General features: G+C 49.1%; 1 protein-coding gene across 2 annotated transcripts in view; it reads right to left on the reverse strand.

Moving 5' to 3' along the window:
* Nucleotides 1-8769: 8769 nt before the first annotated feature.
* Nucleotides 8770-12233, reverse strand: part of LOC119967906 (palmitoyltransferase ZDHHC5-like) — a 92137-nt gene continuing 88673 nt past the window's right edge. For both annotated transcript variants that reach the window (XM_038801004.1, XM_038801003.1), the window contains exon 12: nt 8770-10078. In XM_038801004.1, coding sequence (XP_038656932.1) covers nt 9889-10078 — 190 coding nt within the window. In that variant the 3' untranslated portion in view covers nt 8770-9888. The remainder of the gene's footprint in view (nt 10079-12233) is intronic.

Genomic DNA, 12233 nt, shown 5'->3' on the forward strand with positions numbered 1-12233 from the left:
TTCTGGTAGTGTGGCAAACAGAATTTAACACTATACTCCCAGTGTGGCCATACCATGGTTCTATAAAGCTGCAGCATGACTTGCCAATTTTTATACTCAATGGATCAAAACTGCAGATGCTTTTTAAGAGTAGTCAATCGCAGACTACTACTCTAAATTACTGAATGGCTTGCATGCAGCTGCTGGGCAGTGAGTACTGGACAATTGGAACTGCAAATTAAGTATTACAGCTGTAATGTGTGTGTGGGTGGACAGCATGATACAGAGAGACCAGCAAAGGGGAGATTGTTAAAGGTGTGTGTGTGTGGACAGTGTGATACAGAGAGACCAGCAGAGAGGAGATTGTTAAAGGTGTGTGTGTGTGGACAGTGTGATACAGAGAGACCAGCAAAGGGGAGATTGTTAAAGGTGTGTGTGTGTGGACAGTGTGATACAGAGAGACCAGCAGAGAGGAGATTGTTAAAGGTGTGTGTGTGTGGACAGTGTGATACAGAGAGTCCAGCAGAGAGGACATTGTTAAAGGTGTGTGTGTGTGGACAGTGTGATACAGAGAGTCCAGCAGAGGGGAGATGAAAAATGAAAATCGCTTTATTGTCACGAGTAGGCTTCAATGAAGTTACTGTGAAAAGTCCCTAGTCGCCACATTCCGGCGCCTGTCTGGGGAGGCTGGTACGGGAATCGAACCGTGCTGCTTGGCCTGCTTGAAAAGCCAGCGATTTAGCCCAGTGAGCTAGATTGTTAAAGGGGTGTGTGAACAGTGTGATACAGAGAGAGACCAGCAGAGAGGAGATTGTTAAAGGGGTGTGTGAACAGTGTGATACAGAGAGACCAGCAGAGAGGACATTGTTAAAGGTGTGTGTGTGGGGACAGTGTGATACAGAGAGACCAGCAGAGAGGAGATTGTTAAAGGGGTGTGTGAACAGTGTGATACAGAGAGAGACCAGCAGAGAGGAGATTGTTAAAGGTGTGTGCGTGGACAGTGTGATACAGAGAGACCAGCAGAGAGGACATTGTTAAAGGTGTGTGTGTGTGGACAGTGTGATACAGAGAGACCAGCAGAGAGGAGATTGTTAAAGGTGTGTGTGTGGGGACAGTGTGATACAGAGAGACCAGCAGAGAGGAGATTGTTAAAGGTGTGTGTGTGGGGACAGTGTGATACAGAGAGACCAGCAGAGAGGAGATTGTTAAAGGTGTGTGTGTGGGGACAGTGTGATACAGAGAGACCAGCAGAGAGGAGATTGTTAAAGGTGTGTGTGTGGGGACAGTGTGATACAGAGAGTCCAGCAGAGAGAAGATTGTTAAAGGTGTGTGTGTGGGGACAGTGTGATACAGAGAGACCAGCAGAGAGGACATTGTTAAAGGTGTGTGTGTGGGGACAGTGTGATACAGAGAGACCAGCAGAGAGGAGATTGTTAAAGGTGTGTGTGTGGACAGTGTGATACAGAGAGACCAGTAGAGGGGAGATTGTTAAAGGTGTGTGTGTGTGGACAGTGTGATACAGAGAGACCAGCAGAGAGGACATTGTTAAAGGTGTGTGTGTGTGGACAGTGTGATACAGAGAGACCAGCAGAGAGGAGATTGTTAAAGGTGTGTGTGTGGGGACAGTGTGATACAGAGAGACCAGCAGAGAGGACATTGTTAAAGGTGTGTGGGGACAGTGTGATACAGAGTGACCAGCAGAGAGGACATTGTTAAAGGTGTCTGCGTCGGGACAGTGTGATACAGAGAGACCAGCAGAGAGGAGATTGTTAAAGGTGTGTGTGGACAGTGTGATACAGAGAGACCAGCAGAGGGGAGATTGTTAAAGGTGTGTGTGCGTGGACAGTGTGATACAGAGAGACCAGCAGAGAGGAGATTGTTAAAGGTGTGTGTGTGGACAGTGTGATACAGAGAGACCAGCAGAGAGGAGATTGTTAAAGGTGTGTGCGTGGACAGTGTGATACAGAGAGACCAGCAGAGAGGAGATTGTTAAAGGTGTGTGTGTGTGGACAGTGTGATACAGAGAGACCAGCAGAGAGGACATTGTTAAAGGTGTGTGTGTGGGGACAGTGTGATACAGAGAGACCAGCAGAGGGGAGATTGTTAAAGGTGTGTGTGTGTGGACAGTGTGATACAGATAGACCAGTAGAGAGGAGATTGTTAAAGGTGTGTGTGTGTGGACAGTGTGATACAGAGAGACCAGCAGAGAGGAGATTGTTAAAGGTGTGTGTGTGTGGACAGTGTGATACAGAGAGACTAGCAGAGAGGAGATTGTTAAAGGTGTGTGTGTGTGGACAGTGTGATACAGAGAGACTAGCAGAGAGGAGATTGTTAAAGGTGTGTGTGTGTGGACAGTGTGATACAGAGAGACCAGCAGAGAGGAGATTGTTAAAGGTGTGTGTGTGTGGACAGTGTGATACAGAGAGACCAGCAGAGAGGAGATTGTTAAAGGTGTGTGTGTGTGGACAGTGTGATACAGAGAGACCAGCAGAGAGGACATTGTTAAAGGTGTGTGTGTGTGGACAGTGTGATACAGAGACCAGCAGAGAGGACATTGTTAAAGGTGTGTGTGTGTGTGTGTGTGGACAGTGTGATACAGAGAGACCAGTAGAGGGGAGATTGTTAAAGGTGTGTGGGGACAGTGTGATACAGAGAGTCCAGCAGAGAGAAGATTGTTAAAGGTGTGTGTGTGGACAGTGTGATACAGAGAGACCAGCAGAGAGGAGATTGTTAAAGGTGTGTGCGTGGACAGTGTGATACAGAGAGACCAGCAGAGAGGAGATTGTTAAAGGTGTGTGTGGACAGTGTGATACAGAGAGACCAGCAGAGAGGAGATTGTTAAAGGTGTGTGTGCGTGGACAGTGTGATACAGAGAGACCAGCAGAGAGGACATTGTTAAAGGTGTGTGTGGGTGGACAGTGTGATACAGAGAGACCAGCAGAGAGGACATTGTTAAAGGTGTGTGTGTGGGGACAGTGTGATACAGAGAGACCAGCAGAGGGGAGATTGTTAAAGGTGTGTGTGTGTGGACAGTGTGATACAGAGAGTCCAGCAGAGGGGAGATTGTTAAAGGTGTGTGTGTGGACAGTGTGATACAGAGAGACCAGCAGAGAGGAGATTGTTAAAGGTGTGTGTGTGGGGACAGTGTGATACAGAGAGACCAGCAGAGAGGAGATTGTTAAAGGTGTGTGTGTGTGGACAGTGTGATACAGAGAGACCAGCAGAGAGGACATTGTTAAAGGTGTGTGTGTGGGGACAGTGTGATACAGAGAGACCAGCAGAGAGAAGATTGTTAAAGGTGTGTGTGTGGACAGTGTGATACAGAGAGACCAGCAGAGAGGACATTGTTAAAGGTGTGTGTGTGGGGACAGTGTGATACAGAGAGACCAGCAGAGAGGACATTGTTAAAGGTGTGTGTGTGGGGACAGTGTGATACAGAGAGACCAGCAGAGAGAAGATTGTTAAAGGTGTGTGTGGACAGTGTGATACAGAGAGACCAGCAGAGAGGACATTGTTAAAGGTGTGTGTGTGGGGACAGTGTGATACAGAGAGACCAGCAGAGAGGACATTGTTAAAGGTGTGTGTGTGGGGACAGTGTGATACAGAGAGACCAGCAGAGAGGAGATTGTTAAAGGTGTGTGTGGACAGTGTGATACAGAGAGTCCAGCAGAGAGGACATTGTTAAAGGTGTGTGTGTGGGGACAGTGTGATACAGAGAGACCAGCAGAGAGGAGATTGTTAAAGGTGTGTGTGTATGGACAGTGTGATACAGAGAGACCAGCAGAGGAGAGATTGTTAAAGGTGTGTGCGGACAGTGTGATACAGAGAGTCCAGCAGAGAGGAGATTGTTAAAGGTGTGTGTGTGTGGACAGTGTGATACAGAGAGACCAGCAGAGGGGAGATTGTTAAAGGTGTGTGTGTGTGGACAGTGTGATACAGAGAGACCAGCAGAGAGGACATTGTTAAAGGTGTGTGTGTGGACAGTGTGATACAGAGAGACCAGCAGAGAGGACATTGTTAAAGGTGTGTGTGTGTGGACAGTGTGATACAGAGAGACCAGTAGAGGGGAGATTGTTAAAGGTGTGTGTGTGTGGACAGTGTGATACAGAGAGTCCAGCAGAGAGGACATTGTTAAAGGTGTGTGTGTGTGGACAGTGTGATACAGAGAGACCAGCAGAGAGGACATTGTTAAAGGTGTGTGTGTGGACAGTGTGATACAGAGAGACCAGCAGAGAGGACATTGTTAAAGGTGTGTGTGTGTGGACAGTGTGATACAGAGAGACCAGTAGAGGGGAGATTGTTAAAGGTGTGTGTGTGTGGACAGTGTGATACAGAGAGACCAGTAGAGGGGAGATTGTTAAAGGTGTGTGTGTGGGGACAGTGTGATACAGAGAGACCAGCAGAGAGGAGATTGTTAAAGGTGTGTGCGTGGACAGTGTGATACAGAGGGACCAGCAGAGAGGACATTGTTAAAGGTATGTGTGTGGACAGTGTGATACAGAGAGACCAGCAGAGAGGACATTGTTAAAGGTGTGTGTGTGTGGACAGTGTGATACAGAGAGACCAGTAGAGGGGAGATTGTTAAAGGTGTGTGTGTGTGGACAGTATGATACAGAGAGACCAGCAGAGAGGAGATTGTTAAAGGTGTGTGTGTGTGGACAGTGTGATACAGAGAGACCAGCAGAGAGGACATTGTTAAAGGTGTGTGTGTGTGGACAGTGTGATACAGAGAGACCAGTAGAGAGGACATTGTTAAAGGTGTGTGTGGACAGTGTGATACAGAGAGACCAGCAGAGAGGAGATTGTTAAAGGTGTGTGTGTGGACAGTGTGATACAGAGAGACCAGCAGAGAGGAGATTGTTAAAGGTGTGTGTGTGTGGACAGTGTGATACAGAGAGACCAGCAGAGAGGACATTGTTAAAGGTGTGTGTGTGTGGACAGTGTGATACAGAGAGACCAGCAGAGAGGACATTGTTAAAGGTGTGTGTGTGGACAGTGTGATACAGAGAGACCAGCAGAGAGGACATTGTTAAAGGTGTGTGTGTGGGGACAGTGTGATACAGAGAGACCAGCAGAGAGGAGATTGTTAAAGGTGTGTGTGGACAGTGTGATACAGAGAGACCAGCAGAGAGGAGATTGTTAAAGGTGTGTGTGTGGGGACAGTGTGATACAGAGAGACCAGCAGAGAGGACATTGTTAAAGGTGTGTGTGTGGGGACAGTGTGATACAGAGAGACCAGCAGAGAGGACATTGTTAAAGGTGTGTGTGTGTGGACAGTGTGATACAGAGAGTCCAGCAGAGAGGAGATTGTTAAAGGTGTGTGTGTGTGGACAGTGTGATACAGAGAGACCAGCAGAGAGGACATTGTTAAAGGTGTGTGTGGACAGTGTGATACAGAGAGACCAGCAGAGAGGAGATTGTCAAAGGTGTGTGTGTGTGGACAGTGTGATACAGAGAGACCAGCAGAGAGGAGATTGTCAAAGGTGTGTGTGTGCGGACAGTGTGATACAGAGAGACTAGCAGAGAGGAGATTGTTAAAGGTGTGTGTGTGGACAGTGTGATACAGAGAGACCAGCAGAGAGGAGATTGTTAAAGGTGTGTGTGTGTGGACAGTATGATACAGAGAGACCAGCAGAGAGGACATTGTTAAAGGTGTGTGTGTGGACAGTGTGATACAGAGAGACCAGCAGAGAGGAGATTGTTAAAGGTGTGTGTGTGGACAGTGTGATACAGAGAGACCAGCAGAGAGGACATTGTTAAAGGTGTGTGTGTATGGACAGTGTGATACAGAGAGACCAGCAGAGAGGACATTGTTAAAGGTGTGTGTGTGTGGACAGTGTGATACAGAGAGACCAGCAGAGAGGAGATTGTTAAAGGTGTGTGTGTGTGGACAGTGTAATACAGAGAGTCCAGCAGAGAGGAGATTGTTAAAGGTGTGTGTGGGGACAGTGTGATACAGAGAGACCAGCAGAGAGGAGATTGTTAAAGGTGTGTGTGTGGACAGTGTGATACAGAGAGACCAGCAGAGAGGAGATTGTTAAAGGTGTGTGTGTGTGGACAGTGTGATACAGAGAGACCAGCAGAGAGGACATTGTTAAAGGTGTGTGTGTGGGGACAGTGTGATACAGAGAGACCAGCAGAGAGGAGATTGTTAAAGGTGTGTGTGTGTGGACAGTGTGATACAGAGAGACCAGCAGAGAGGACATTGTTAAAGGTGTGTGTGTGTGGACAGTGTGATACAGAGAGTCCAGCAGAGAGGACATTGTTAAAGGTGTGTGTGTGGGGACAGTGTGATACAGAGAGACCAGCAGAGAGGACATTGTTAAAGGTGTGTGTGGACAGTGTGATACAGAGAGACCAGCAGAGAGGAGATTGTTAAAGGTGTGTGTGTGGGGACAGTGTGATACAGAGAGACCAGCAGAGAGGACATTGTTAAAGGTGTGTGTGGGGACAGTGTGATACAGAGAGACCAGCAGAGAGGAGATTGTTAAAGGTGTGTGTGTGGGGACAGTGTGATACAGAGAGACCAGCAGAGAGGAGATTGTCAAAGGTGTGTGTGGACAGTGTGATACAGAGAGAGACCAGCAGAGAGGACATTGTTAAAGGTGTGTGTGGACAGTGTGATACAGAGAGACCAGCAGAGAGGACATTGTTAAAGGTGTGTGTGTGTGGACAGTGTGATACAGAGAGACCAGCAGAGAGGAGATTGTTAAAGGTGTGTGTGTGGACAGTGTGATACAGAGAGAGACCAGCAGAGAGGAGATTGTTAAAGGTGTGTGTGCGTGGACAGTGTGATACAGAGTGACCAGTAGAGGGGAGATTGTTAAAGGTGTGTGTGTGTGGACAGTGTGATACAGAGAGACCAGCAGAGGAGAGATTGTTAAAGGTGTGTGTGGACAGTGTGATACAGAGAGAGATCAGCAGAGAGGACATTGTTAAAGGTGTGTGTGGACAGTGTGATACAGAGAGACCAGCAGAGAGGACATTGTTAAAGGTGTGTGTGGACAGTGTGATACAGAGAGTCCAGCAGAGAGGACATTGTTAAAGGTGTGTGTGTGTGGACAGTGTGATACAGAGAGACCAGCAGAGAGGACATTGTTAAAGGTGTGTGTGGACAGTGTGATACAGAGAGTCCAGCAGAGAGGACATTGTTAAAGGTGTGTGTGGACAGTGTGATACAGAGAGACCAGCAGAGAGGACATTGTTAAAGGTGTGTGTGGACAGTGTGATACAGAGAGTCCAGCAGAGAGGACATTGTTAAAGGTGTGTGTGGGGACAGTGTGATACAGAGAGACCAGTAGAGGGGAGATTGTTAAAGGTGTGTGTGTGTGGACAGTGTGATACAGAGAGTCCAGCAGAGAGGACATTGTTAAAGGTGTGTGTGGGGACAGTGTGATACAGAGAGACCAGTAGAGGGGAGATTGTTAAAGGTGTGTGTGTGGGGACAGTGTGATACAGAGAGACCAGCAGAGGAGAGATTGTTAAAGGTGTGTGCGGACAGTGTGATACAGAGAGACCAGCAGAGAGGACATTGTTAAAGGTGTGTGCGTGGGGACAGTGTGATACAGAGAGACCAGCAGAGAGGACATTGTTAAAGGTGTGTGCGTGGGGACAGTGTGATACAGAGAGACCAGCAGAGAGGACATTGTTAAAGGTGTGTGTGTGGGGACAGTGTGATACAGAGAGACCAGTAGAGGGGAGATTGTTAAAGGTGTGTGTGTCTGGACAGTGTGATACAGAGAGACCAGCAGAGAGGACATTGTTAAAGGTGTGTGTGGACAGTGTGATACAGAGAGACCAGTAGAGGGGAGATTGTTAAAGGGATGTTTCAAACAGTGAACAGTACGCGAGGAATACGGAGCGTTCTGCGTTGTCATTTGAGCCCTGGGCAGGCTGGAGGAATGGGCAGTGTTCTCTCTTCGAGCACTGCAGAATGAGTGGGCTGTCAGAATACAGAGCAGATCATGCTGGAGTGGACAGATCAAACTCACTGAAGCTCAAATCGCATTGAAATTATAGTGTGCAGATTTCCTCCAGAGCTACAGAAAGTCTGGCAGATTGAGGGAGTGAAAATGGAAAGAGTATTCTCATCTTTCTTTGCCTGATTACAAATTGAAGATGAGTCTTGGCCTGAAGTTCTTACCCACTGCAGGCATAATACTGGACGGATGGTGTCGGAGTCAATTTGTTGGTCAATTCACAGAGAACACTCCAGGTATCCCTTTCCTGAGGAAACGCCAGTGTCAGTTTATTAACCGTTGTTATTTTTATTCCCCCCCCACCCCAATGTTGTTACGGTATTGAAATAGACCAATCCTGCTCTCCGTGTCACAATCCAGGAGCCCCAGCGTCCGTGTTCCAGATCAAATTGCAGAGTCACAACCAAACCAGTCTCCCGTTCCCCAGGCCAGGCAACATCGGCGTTCTGCTGCCCATTGAAATCCTGCTGCCCAAGCCCCACCTCCTTCTGCCTGGCCCACATTTAAACTGTGCACGTAGCAACATGGCCTGACGTCGCCCAGTTTCTCCCCTACTGTGGAAATCGATACAGGATGCACTGCAGGAACTCGCCCAAGCTCCTTTGACAACCTGGACCATCGAGTAGGACAAAGGGCAGCAGGTACCTGGGAGGCCCACCGCCTGGAGGTTCCCTTACTGACCCCTTAGTGAGGCACATCTGGAGGCGGGGAACTGGGCAACAAGTGGGAGGTGCAGGGTGGGGATGTCAGTGTGAGAGTAAAAGGCCCGAAACAGTTTTGAAATCCCGTCGCTCCAGACAAAATCCACCGCTGTTTGTTTTTTTTTTAATAGCTTATTATTTTGAAAATATTTATCGTATTCACAGATCATGTTCCACACCCAGGTCCCTGCCCCTCTGCGAGAAGTCACCCCCCCCTCCCCAGAAACGTCTGAATGTTGCCCAGCTTCTGGATGAGTGCAGGCAGGAAGGGCCGAGGGACAGGACTGTGAGTGTGGAGGTTCCCACCCAAGTGAGTGGACTGGGGCACAGAGCTGGTTTTAAAAAAAAAAGGTGGATTGCGAGCAGTGAAGAGTGAAGTGAGGAGGAGGGAGACTCCAGCCTACCTTCTGTCCCTCTCCCGAGGCCCCATTGCCACCCAGCACCTCCCCTCCGGCCTCCGCTTCCCCCTGCACCAGCTCGCATGCCCTCTGCGCCCCATCCAGGGGGAGAGTTTACAGTTTGGAACCTTTCCATTACTGGAAGGATACAGAGTAAATAATCCCTTTAATTATATATTTATATATAAAAAAAATTCCTTTTAGTTTTGCAAAAGTCTTTGCTTTCTGCTTTTCGGCTTCTGTCTTTCAAAACCTTCCCTTTCTCCCCTCCCCTCTCCCCCAACACAAAGCCCTCCCACCTCACGTTGATTGCACAATGTCGGCTCCTCAGTGATCGAACTCACAGAAACTTGTACGAGAAAGAGCGAGATAGAGAGAGAGAGAGAGAGAGTGGGCAAGGTTCAACAGGATTAAAAACAAATGCAAGCTCTGCTGCCCTCTGGTGCCAGGACAGGAAGCTGCAATTCTCTCTCTCCCTCCCCCTGTCCCACACACACACACTTTCCTCCCAGCCAGTCCCTTCCATCCCTCTCGTGGTTGGTGTGGCTCTGTGTGTGTATGTGTGTGTGTGAGGGGGTTCTTCCTCTCTCCTTTCTCTCTCTTAAAACTTATGATTGGCTAAAATTTGAATATACACATATAGAAGGATTCCCACTGCCGTTAAACTGAGTCCTGAGGGAGGTTCAGGAGAGCCATCGAATTGTCCGTTCTCCCCTCCCCACATTGTCCTCCCAGTTGCCAAAGGAACAAAGTCCTGTCACCTGGAGATTCAGTCCCCTCCAGCCACAGTCTTTTGCGAGGCACCGATGTCTGTCTCTGTCTCGCTTGGCCTCACACGGATATCTCGTAGGTGGTGCCTCCAACCCCTGAGACTTTCTTCACACCTTTGCTGGGGCTCAGGGGGGCTGTGCTGGAGGTCCCGGGACAAGGCGGCGGTGAGGTCTGCCGTGGATCCGCCTTGCTCAGACTTTTGGGCTGCCCGTTGCTTTTGCTGTGGGAGCCTTTCATCCTCACCTCATCTCTGTCAAGCAGAGAGAAAGAAATTAGTTAATGCAAAGCAGCATGGGTTAGATACAGCGTAGAGTTCCCTCTACATTACCCTGACAGTGTGTCCCCCACTTTATACCCAGTGTCAGCATCGAGCTGTCCCAGGACAGGTACAGCACGGGTTAGATACAGTGTAGAGCTCCCTCTACATTACCCTGACAGTGTGTCCCCCACTTTATACCCAGTGTCAGCATCGAGCTCTCCCAGGACAGGTACAGCACAGGTTAGATACAGTGTAGAGCTCCCTCTACATTACCCTGACAGTGTGTCCCCCACTTTATACCCAGTGTCAGCATCGAGCTCTCCCAGGACAGGTACAGCACGGGTTAGATACAGTGTAGAGCTCCCTCTACATTACCCTGACAGTGTGTGTCCCACTTTATACCCAGTGTCAGCATCGAGCTGTCCCAGGACAGGTACAGCACGGGTTAGATACAGTGTAGAGCTCCCTCTACATTACCCTGACAGTGTGTCCCCCACTTTATACCCAGTGTCAGCATCGAGCTCTCCCAGGACAGGTACAGCACGGGTTAGATACAGTGTAGAGCCCCCTCTACATTACCCTGACAGTGTGTCTCCCACTTTATACCCAGTGTCAGCATCGAGCTGTCCCAGGACAGGTACAGCACGGGTTAGATACAGTGTAGAGCTCCCTCTACATTACCCTGACACTGTGTCCCCCACTTTATACCCAGTGTCAGCATCAAGCTCTCCCAGGACAGGTACAGCACGGGTTAGATACAGTGTAGAGCTCCCTCTACATTACCCTGACACTGTGTCCCCCACTTTATACCCAGTGTCAGCATCGAGCTCTCCCAGGACAGGTACAGCACGGGTTAGATACAGTGTAGAGCTCCCTCTATATTACCCTGACAGTGTGTGTCCCACTTTATACCCAGTGTCAGCATCAAGCTCTCCCAGGACAGGTACAGCACGGGTTAGATACAGTGTAGAGCTCCCTCTACATTACCCTGACAGTGTGTACCCCACTTTATACCCAGTGTCAGCATCGAGCTGTCCCAGGACAGGTACAGCACGGGTTAGATACAGTGTAGAGCTCCCTCTACATTACCCTGACAGTGTGTGTCCCACTTTATACCCAGTGTCAGCATCGAGCTCTCCCAGGACAGGTACAGCACGGGTTAGATACAGTGTAGAGCTCCCTCTACATTACCCTGACAGTGTGTCTCCCACTTTATACCCAGTGTCAGCATCGAGCTCTCCCAGGACAGGTACAGCACGGGTTAGATACAGTGTAGAGCTCCCTCTACATTACCCTGACAGTGTGTCCCCCACTTTATACCCAGTGTCAGCATCGAGCTCTCCCAGGACAGGTACAGCACGGGTTAGATACAGTGTAGAGCTCCCTCTACATTACCCTGACAGTGTGTCCCCCACTTTATACCCAGTGTCAGCATCGAGCTCTCCCAGGACAGGTACAGCACGGGTTAGATACAGTGTAGAGCTCCCTCTACATTACCCTGACAGTGTGTCTCCCACTTTATACCCAGTGTCAGCATCGAGCTGTCCCAGGACAGGTACAGCACGGGTTAGATACAGTGTAGAGCTCCCTCTACATTACCCTGACAGTGTGTCCCCCACTTTATACCCAGTGTCAGCATAGAGGTCTCCCAGGACAGGTACAGCACGGGTTAGATACAGTGTAGAGCTCCCTCTACATTACCCTGACAGTGTGTCCCCCACATTATACCCAGTGTCAGCATCGAGCTCTCCCAGGACAGGTACAGCACGGGTTAGATACAGTGTAGAGCTCCCTCTACATTACCCTGACAGTGTGTACCCCACTTTATACCCAGTGTCAGCATCGAGCTCTCCCAGGACAGGTACAGCACGGGTTAGGTACAGTGTAGAGCTCCCTCTACATTACCCTGACAGTGTGTCCCCCACTTTATACCCAGTGTCAGCATCGAGCTGTCCCAGGACAGGTACAGCACGGGTTAGGTACAGTGTAGAGCTCTGCATTGAGAGTTAGTGTTGAGTGCTCCCAGAGATTATTGGAGAGAGCTGCGGGGCAGGAATAAAAAGCAAGACACTGCGGATACGGAAAATCTGATATTAAAAACAGGAAAGTGCTGGAAATATTCAGAAGAGCTGGCAGCATCTTTTGA

This window comes from Scyliorhinus canicula, chromosome 6 (genome assembly GCF_902713615.1).
Source record: "Scyliorhinus canicula chromosome 6, sScyCan1.1, whole genome shotgun sequence".
NCBI classification, from domain to species: domain Eukaryota; kingdom Metazoa; phylum Chordata; class Chondrichthyes; order Carcharhiniformes; family Scyliorhinidae; genus Scyliorhinus; species Scyliorhinus canicula.